Source organism: Arachis ipaensis, chromosome B05 (genome assembly GCF_000816755.2).
Source record: "Arachis ipaensis cultivar K30076 chromosome B05, Araip1.1, whole genome shotgun sequence".
Classification (NCBI taxonomy): domain Eukaryota; kingdom Viridiplantae; phylum Streptophyta; class Magnoliopsida; order Fabales; family Fabaceae; genus Arachis; species Arachis ipaensis.
In genome coordinates, this window is record NC_029789.2 from 63,713,190 (window position 1) to 63,723,041 (window position 9,852).

General features: G+C 33.4%; 1 protein-coding gene across 7 annotated transcripts; it reads right to left on the reverse strand.

The window, feature by feature from the left end:
* LOC107643662 lies at positions 447 to 9,582 on the reverse strand. 7 transcript variants are annotated; one of them, XR_002363013.1, is made up of 5 exons: positions 8,925 to 9,582; positions 8,657 to 8,819; positions 2,948 to 4,633; positions 2,680 to 2,768; positions 450 to 495 (listed from the first exon to the last, which is right to left on the reverse strand). XR_002363013.1 is itself a non-coding variant. In XM_021123933.1 (2 exons), the coding sequence occupies exons 1-2, from the start codon at positions 3,115 to 3,117 to the stop codon at positions 493 to 495; spliced, it is 441 nt and encodes a 146-aa protein (XP_020979592.1). In that variant the 5' UTR covers positions 3,118 to 3,710; the 3' UTR covers positions 447 to 492. The 7 variants fall into 7 exon arrangements, 2 of the variants coding, with proteins under 2 accessions (XP_020979592.1, XP_020979593.1); XR_001620980.2 differs by lacking the exon at positions 450 to 495 and having other exon boundaries at positions 2,585 to 2,768; XR_002363014.1 differs by lacking the exons at positions 2,680 to 2,768; positions 2,948 to 4,633 and having other exon boundaries at positions 447 to 495.

A 9,852-nucleotide genomic window follows, 5' to 3' on the forward strand; every position in this document is an offset into this window, starting at 1 on the left:
TCAAGACTTTCACCAATTTGAACCACCTTCAAACTACAATACCTTTCCCTCAAATAGTGAACCCTCTCTCCCACCACCACCTTCATTGGATGAATTTCTCCTATAACGTCCCGTCTAGCAAAATACCTTGCTTAAGTCAGGGTATTTCCACTAGAAAGAACATTACGTAACCTTCTCTAGTATTAACTACTTAATTATCGAGGCTTTGTATCGAGTTCGCGTTTCAGTTTTAAAAAAATTCCAGAAAATTTTGTTTTTATTCATTAAAGTCATAATTCAAATATTCACAAATAATAATAATCACATAAATATTATTGATAATAATTCTTATACAAAAGAAACCAAATAAAACTCAAATACAATATACTAAACCTACCCCTCTATGTAAAATAAATCTCAAGGGACAATAGCGAGGGGACTCTATGAAAGCAATTAAAACCATAAAGAAAGCCTATTGATCGCTCGCAGCTTCAAATTGCATCTTCAAACCTGTCACTGAAAGGGTGGAAAATTTGGGGGTGAGAACTAAACCACATGTTCTCAGTAGAGGTCGAGAATGCCGTGAAAGTAAAGAATAAAGCGCAAATAGTTAATTTCATTCAGAGACATCTAAAAGAAAATTAACCTCCTTTAAAAGCATTAGTTAATTATTTAAAATCCTAGACCCATATTTTCTTTATAAAACTCTTAAAAGTTTTCTAAACTGTATGAATGACCAACCTGTTCCAAGCATAGGTTCATTAAGTCTATGCTGAACCAGTTTGATTTTTCATACTTTACTAGACCATAATATAAAAGAAGTTACCTACGCGGTATAAATGATCATCCTACTCCAAGCATAGGTTCATTAAGTCTATGCTGAACCAGTCAGATACTTTATACAGAACTAGACCTCAAATGTACCAATCATGGCCTCAGGCCCAAACAACTCAATCAATATCCAATCACCACAATCCAAACAATCAGTTACAAAAACAGGTAATGAGGTTCAAACACAATCAAGAGCAATTACATCAAGTATATCAATTAGAAATTAAACAGAATTATTCACTTAGGCAAACCAATTACAATATACACACCCAAACAATGTCACATAGATGCATATGATGAATGTCTAGTCCTAGTGCAGGCCATGAGCTCATGTGTCGGTTAGCACCTGCATTCCCGACATTTATCCGGTCACGAGTTCACGACATTTGATAATAGTATAGAAAAACAATTTTCTTAAATTCCATATCCAAGTAATCACCAAAACGACATCGGCAATCTAATTTCAATTTTATTTTTAAAATATCAAACAAATCAGGAATTATGCAAACCTTATATCCATGCGACCGTCTCGGATTAAGCTTTTTATTAAACTAAAAATCACAATTTTTTGCTGACTCTAGCTTCGGGAATATAAGCAAAATCGTGACTGCTCTGTAGTGCCTTAAAACCAGAAGACAGCAGCAACGTACAACCTTCGAAATTTCATATAAAATTCAAATTAAATCCAACCACCTTCAAAATTAATGTGGTTAAACATAACTTATCCAAATTTCTTTCTAAATTAGTTCCAGGGTCATACCAATTTTAATGAAGAAGTAATGTAGCTTCGAAGTTAGGTAATTCTCTGCAGAATTCTGTTTTACAAATCTTTGGACACAACCTCTTCCAAGTCCCATAACTCACTTATTAAAACATGGAAAATCCTAAAATTTAAATCACATATGCTCAACATACTTAATTTTTACCTCTAATTGGTTGCATCTCAATATCTATCCAGGATCAAAAGTTATAAACTCTCAAAGTTACTAATTTAAGAAAACAGAATCTGGCTTTTTCTGCATAATGCATCATCTTTCAAAAATTCATATCTTTAAAACTACAAGTCCAATTGTTCTGAAATTTTACGCCATTAAAATAATAGAAATAAAGTTCTGCAGAAAAACCAGATTTGACATCTATAATTCAAAAATTTATCATAAATTATAAACTTAATGAAAAAGTCTAAAATTCATCAGTCCAACTCTCTATATTCCCAAGCTTAATTCAGATATAGTCTCACACAAATCCGATCATCATAGAATTAGTTATAGATTTTCAAAGTTTCTAATTTCATTTAAAATAGTGCAGAAAATCAGATCCACGATTTAACTTTGAAAAATCATAACTAATGTTCCAGTTAATACGAAACCTTCAAAATTGAATCTCAACAATCACACTTAATATAATTTATTTAACATTTAAATTCTCATCATTTCAGTCACTATAGAGCCACTGATTCACTTTCAAAGTTGCTGTTTAATTTCAAGAGAACCTGATTTTTAGCAAACCATTTTGTATTCAAAATCCAACCCTTCAATACCCCTCAAAACCAATTCCAAATCAACCACCAACCAAGTTCATTAACATTACAATATACCAAATAACAGCTCAACGGCAACAAATCCAACATAACCTATTAAAATTCAGAAATTCTCAACAATTAGTCATCAAATAATTCCCAATCCACATAATCAATCAATATCACTAATCAACAATTCCAAATCACAATCTCAACCATTCCAATCACAATTTCAGCCACAATTCAATATTCACATAATCAATCAATTACTCACAGCTATTAAATCTATTTGCAATTATTCAATAAACCTTGTAGGCATTCTTAAATTGAAATCGTTTTAAACCCCCTACCTCGATATCGTAATCGCAGGATCTAACATAGCAATTCCCTTTATTTCCTAGTTCATGGCAGCAACCGCAACAGTGATGCCAATGACTCTCTGTAGCAGCGATGTCATCAATAATCGCGATAATGATGGCTAGACGGAAACAAAAATATTTTTGGGCATTTTTCCTATAACGATGAAGCAGTAAGCAGAGATAACAATAATCAAAATAGGTTGTTAATGATACAGATTCAGATACAAGGATGAAGGAGGCTGTGGTAACCGAGCAATACCAGGACAGCATCAGCGATCTTGAACCCAACAAACAGCAGCGGCAGTGGTGTTTTCTCCGATTCCAGAAACCAGAAGCAGCGGCGGGACAGCGTCTTCTTCCCTTGATTCTCGCGACGCTCCTCTTCTCTGTACACACAGTAGCAGCAGCTTCCTCTGATGGCAGTGGCATGCAGTTCGACAGCAACCTCCGTCTCCAGCAACAGCGGCAGTGTTACGAGCCCTTATCTTCCTCGTCACGTCTCTGTTCTCTATGAACTCCTATCTCTCCTTTCGTGCTCGTCGGTAGTGGCAGAAATGGCGGTGATGAAATCCCCTTCAAGCGACGAACAGTGGCGTCGTTAGTGGCTTCATCAACTGCGATGACGATGGCGGGCTTCAGTGACAGCAACAGCGCATGGCCTCTCGCAGCAAGTCGTGCTCCTCCTTCACATGCATCCTTCTCTTCCCGACGACGTCGACGGCGTGGCGAGCAGCTGGACGGCGCAGAGTATGGCTCCCTCTTATCCGATTCCAAGCTCTCTGTTCTCCCTTTCCATTTCTGCGTTTCTTTCTTTTGTTTTTTGTGTTAGTGTTTTAGGAAGAAAGGGGGTGGGCTGCATGCTTCAGGGCTGGGGAAAGGGGAAATTAGGTTTCTGATTAGGGATTTAGAACTAGGGCTCCAATTTGGGGAATTAGGATAAAATTAGGATTTTTATAAAGGAATAAAGATAAATATGAATAGATATTTTGATAAAATTAAAGGATAAAATAATTTTAAAATCAAACATACTTTATTAAAAATATCTAAGAACATTATTTATCAACATATTGGTAAGTTGAATTAATTATTTCTAATTTAAATTATAAAATAAGCATATTAATCACATTTTTATAAAATATAGTTTAAACTCAATACTAATTAGTCAAACTAAATGATATAACTTTTTATTATTTTTTTATTATCAGAACTTAATTCCAAATTATATAAAATGATCAATTGTAATAAGATTACACAAAAATATTTATTAACTTAAACTCAAAGTATTTATAAAAAATCAATTTAATCATCCCTAATAAATTAATCTCTAAGAGCTCAACTAATAAAATAAGTCACAATTTATTCATAACAGGAGTTACTTAAATTAAAATGTACAATCGTTTCTTATTTTTCAACTACTAAGAATATGCAAAATATTCAATTATAATAAAATTGCTTAAGAAGTTTAGTTGGTCTAAAATGAAATTATCTCCGAATCTATTTAATTATTTCTAATAAAGTAATTTCTAAAATTACAAAGTTTAAACTTAATAAGATAAAATCTCAATTTATTTATATTTAGATTTTCAAAAATGCGGGATGTTACATTCTATCCAACTTACAAAAATTTTCGCCCTCGAAAATTGATATAAGATGAAGAAAAGATTTATATGCACATCCCCATTTGAATATTTTAAAGATTCCAAGAAAATCATATCACATAAACATAGAAGAAAATAAATTAGGTGATGCAAAAGTTGATAAAAATAATTTGATGCAAACCAAATTTCAAAATCTAAAATTAAATAGGCACAATGTTTGTTCAGAACTCTTAACAAAGCATGATCACTTCCTCTCGTCGCCTCAAAACTCCACAACTCCTTATAACTTCGTATACTGACCAGATTCACTTTCCGTACGCACAAATCGTGTCCCTAAGAACTACTGCCTGTAAGAAATACGAAACATGAGAAGAGAAAGACAAACGGCACGAAAGGTTTATGCGAGAAATTAGAAGAATACTCAAGTTTGCAATTGCACTAGATGGTATTTTGCAAGGATTTGAAGGAATACGTGAGATCGTCAAGAAACAAGGATGTATATATAAGCAATGAAATGGAGCATAAAGGGAGTTAATTCGAAGCTTAGAAAGAAATTATGGATCGAATAGTTTCAATATGAACATTATTAGAAAAAATAGTGCAACAATTTAGAACAACTTCAATTTGAAATAGAGGAAATTAGTTTATCTTTTTCAAAAGAATATATATAAATCTAACATTTTTCAAAAGTACTAAACTTAGTATAAATAATATGTTATATCAATTTAATTTTTAAATCAAAACAAATCATGCATGGTTTGTAAATTAAAGCTTGTTTGATGTTAAGGGCAAAATATTTTCTTTAAAAAAAATCTTGGAGGATACTTAAGTACATAGCTATGGAGTTATAGTAAAGTTGGCAGAAAATCAGCTTCTATTTAAAGAATAAATTCTGAAATAAAGTTTTCTATAAATCAATAAAAGATAAGTGGTATATCACAGATAAACGAGATTAAACTACATAAAGAAGCTTCAGAGTTTATGTAAGAAAGTCTAGGCTGAATTAAAAATAATCCCATCAAAATTTAAGTAAGGGTTATGGATACAGTCAAGTAAGAAAAGATTTAAATTGAATTTTTTTTCGAAGGGAATCTGAAACAAGTACTCAAGAAGGAAATTACAAGAAATGGTATGTTACACTGAAATGAATCCAAGTTCAGGACAAGGAGCATAGAGTTTGTAAGGTAAGGATAAATGTTTCAGAAGATTCAAGCAACAACCAGATAGAGTGTCAAGCAAGGACATGCACGAATGATAATACAAGATTAGCAAGAAAGAGATCAGAAACTAGAAATTCCAATACAATTAGTAGAGAAAGAGATAACACCAAGCACGAATAAAGAGCATACGTCGAAACGGAACTAATCTCTAGAATTTAGTTTCTAACATCCCTAAAACCTCGTAATTCGCATTAACCTATCATTTCTATTTTGTCTATGATAACCCATTAGTGTTCCATATACATAAATAATTAGTATTAAGTTGGCCAAACTCGATACCATGAGGTATGCAAAGGTAAACTAATAGCGTTAATCATCAGACAGTCATGCATATAAAACAAAAACTCTCGTCACCAAGACAAGTCTTAAGGCATGACAAACACTCAGAGTATGCAATGAAGCATAGTCAGTCCATTCCCAAGGCTCTACAGGAAAGACTGCTCTGATATCATATTGTAACATCCCGTCCAGCAAAATACCTTGCTTAAGTTAGGGTATTTCCACTAGAAAGAACATTACGTAATCTTCTCTAGTATTAACTACTTAATTATCGAGCCTTTGTATCGAGTTCATGTTTCAGTTTTAAGAAAATTCCAGAAAATTTTGTTTTTTATTCATTAAAGTCATAATTAAAACATTCACAAATAATAATAATCACATAAATATTATTGATAATAATTCTTATACAAAAGAAACCAAATAAAACTCAAATACAATATACTAAACCTACCCCTCTATGTAAAATAAATCTCAAGGGACAATAGCGAGGGGACTCTATGAAAGCAATTAAAACCATAAACAAAGCCTATTGATCGCTCGCAGCTTCAAATTGCATCTTCAAACTTGTCACTGAAAGGGTGGAAAATTTGGGGGTGAGAACTAAACCACATGTTCTCAGTAGAGGTCGAGAATGCCGTGAAAGTAAAGAATAAAGCGCAAATAGTTAATTTCATTCAGAGACATCTAAAAGAAAATTAACCTCCTTTAAAAGCATTAGTTAATTATTTAAAATCCTAGACCCATATTTTCTTTATAAAACTCTTAAAAGTTTCCTAAACTGTATGAATGACCAACCTGTTCCAAGCATAGGTTCATTAAGTCTATGCTGAACCAGTTTGATTTTTCATACTTTACTAGACCATAACATAAAAGAAGTTACCTACGCAGTATAAATGATCATCCTACTCCAAGCATAGGTTCATTAAGTCTATGCTGAACCAGTCAGATACTTTATACAGAACTAGACCTCAAACGTACCAGTCACGGCCTCAGGCCCAAACAACTCAATCAATATCCAATCACCACAATCCAAACAATCAGTTACAAACACAGGTAATGAGGTTCAAACACAATCAAGAGCAATTACATCAAGTATAGCAATTAGCAATTAAACAGAATTATTCATTTAGGCAAACCAATTACAATATACACACCCAAAAAATGTCACATAGATGCATATGATGAATGTCTAGTCCTAGTGCAGGCCATGAGCTCATGTGTCGGTTAGCACCTACATTCCCGACATTTATCCGGTCACGAGTTCACGATTTCCCGAATACGATTTTCAGTTCAAATAAATGCGCATATAATTATTAGCAGCTCTATTGAGACAGCCTATTTGATAATAGTATAGAATATCTATTTTCTTAAATTCCATATCCAAGTAATCACCAAAACGACATCGGCAATCTAATTTCAATTTTATTTTTAAAATATCAAACAAATCCGGAATTATGCAAACCTTATATCCATGCGACCGTCTCGGATTAAGATTTCTATTAAACCAAAAATCACAATTTTTTGCTGACTCTAGTTTCAGGAATATAAGCAAAACCGTGACTGCTCTGTAGTGCCTTAAAACCAGAAGACAGCAGCAACGTACAACATTTGAAATTTCATATAAAATCCAAATTAAATCCAACCACCTTCAAAATTAATGTGGTTAAACATAACTTATCCAAATTTCTTTCTAAATTGGTTCTAGGGTCATACCATTTTTAATAAAGAAGTAACGTAGCTTCGAAGTTAGGTAATTCTCTGCAGAATTCTGTTTTACAAATCATTGAACACAACCTCTTCCAAGTCCCATAACTCACTTATTAAAACATGGAAAACCATGAAATTTAAATCACATATGCTCAAAATACTTAATTTTTATCTCCAATTAGTTGCATCTCAATATCTATCCAGGATCAAAAGTTATAAACTCTCAAAGTTACTAATTTAAGAAAACAGAATCTGGCTTTTTCTGCATAATGCATCATCTTTCAAAAATTTATATCTTTAAAACTACAAGTCCAATTGTTCTGAAATTTTACGCCATTAAAATAATAGGAATAAAGTTTTATTTAAAATTAGTTCCATTTCAAAATTCAAACTGAAAATTTTCCAATAGAAGAAACAAGTTGCTGCTGTGTTAAACGTTCTGCAGAAAAACCAGATTTTACATCTATAATTCAAAAATTTACCATAAATTATAAACTTAATGAAAAAGTCTCAAATTTATCAGTCCAACTCTCTATATTCCCAAGCTAAATCCAGACATAGTCCCACACAAATCCGATCATCATAGAATTAGTTATAGATTTTCAACGTTTCTAATTTCATTTAAAATAGTGCAGAAAATCAGATCCACGATTTAACTTTGAAAAATCAATTGAATCTCAACAATCACACATTTAATATAATTTATTTAACATTTAAATTCTCATCATTTCAGTCACTATAGAGCCATTGATTCACTTTCAAAGTTGCCGTTTAATTTCAAGAGAACCTGATTTTCAGCAAACCATTTTGTATTCAAAATCCAACCCTTCAATACTCCTCAAAACTAATTCCAAATCAACCACCAACCAAGTTTATTAACATTACAATATACCAAATAACAGCTCAACGGCAACAAATCCAACATAACCCATTAAAATTCAGAAATTCTCAACAATTAGTCATCAAACAATTTCCAATCCACATAATCAATCAATATCACTAATCAACAATTCCAAATCACAATCTCAACCATTCCAATCACAATTTCAGCCACAATTCAATATTCACATAATCAATCAATTACTCACAGCTATTAAATCTATTTGCAGTTATTCAATAAACCTTGTAGGCATTCTTAAATTGAAATCGTTTTAAACCCCCTACCTTGATGTCGTAATCGCAGGATCTAACACAGCAATTCCCTTTATTTCCTAGTTTGTGGCAGCAACTGCAACAATGATGCCAATGACTCTCTGTAGCAGCGATGTCATCAATAATCACGATAATGATGGCTAGACGGAAACAAAAACATTTTTGGGCATTTTTCCTATAACGATGAAGCAGCAAGCAGAGATAACAATAATCAAAATAGGTTGTTAATGATACAGATTCAGATACAAGGATGAAGGAGGCTGTGGTAACCGAGCAATACCAGGACAGCATCAGCGATCTTGAACCCAACAAACAGCAGCGGCAGTGGCGTTTTCTCTGATTCCAGAAACCAGAAGCAGCGGCGGGACATTGTCTTCTTCCCTTGATTCTCGCGACGCTCCTCTTCTCTGTACACACAGTAGCAGCAGCTTTCTCTGATGGCAGCGGCGTGCAGCTCGACAGCAACCTCCGTCAACAGCAACAGCGGCAGTGTTACGAGCCCTTATCTTCCTCGACACGTCTCTATTATCTATGAACTCCTATCTCTCCCTTTGTGCTCGTCGGTAGTGGCAGAAATGGCTGTGATGAAATCCCCTTTAAGTGACGAACAGTGGCGTCGTTAGTGGCTTCATCAACTGCGACGACGATGGTGGGCTTCAGTGACAGCAACAGCGCATAGCCTCTCGCAGCAAGTTGCGCTCCTCCTTCACATGCATCCTTCTCTTCCCGACGACGTCGATGGCATGGCGAGCAGCTGGACGGCGCAGAGTATGGCTCCCTCTTCTCCGATTCCAAGATCTCTGTTCTCCCTTTCCATTTCTGCGTTTTTTTCTTTTATTTTTTGTGTTAGTGTTTTCGGAAGAAAGGGGGTGGGCTGCGTGCTTCAGGGCTGGGGAAAGGGAAAATTAGGTTTCTGATTAGGGATTTAGAACTAGGGCTCCAATTTGGGGAATTAGGGTAAAATTAGGATTTTTATAAAGGAATAAAGATAAATATAAATAGATATTTTGATAAAATTAAAGGATAAAATAATTTTAAAATCAAACATACTTTATTAAAAATATCTAAGAACATTATTTATCAACATACGGATAAGTTGAATTAATTATTTTTAATTTAAATTAGAAAATAAGCATATTAATCACATTTTTATAAAATATAGTTTAAACTCAATACTAATTAGTCAAATTAAATGATATAACTTTTTA

Excerpts from the sequence above, each read along its gene's own strand:
- LOC107643662 (XM_021123933.1), bottom strand. The coding sequence starts at position 3,117 with ATGCCACTGCCATCAGAGGAAGCTGCTGCTACTGTGTGTACAGAGAAG.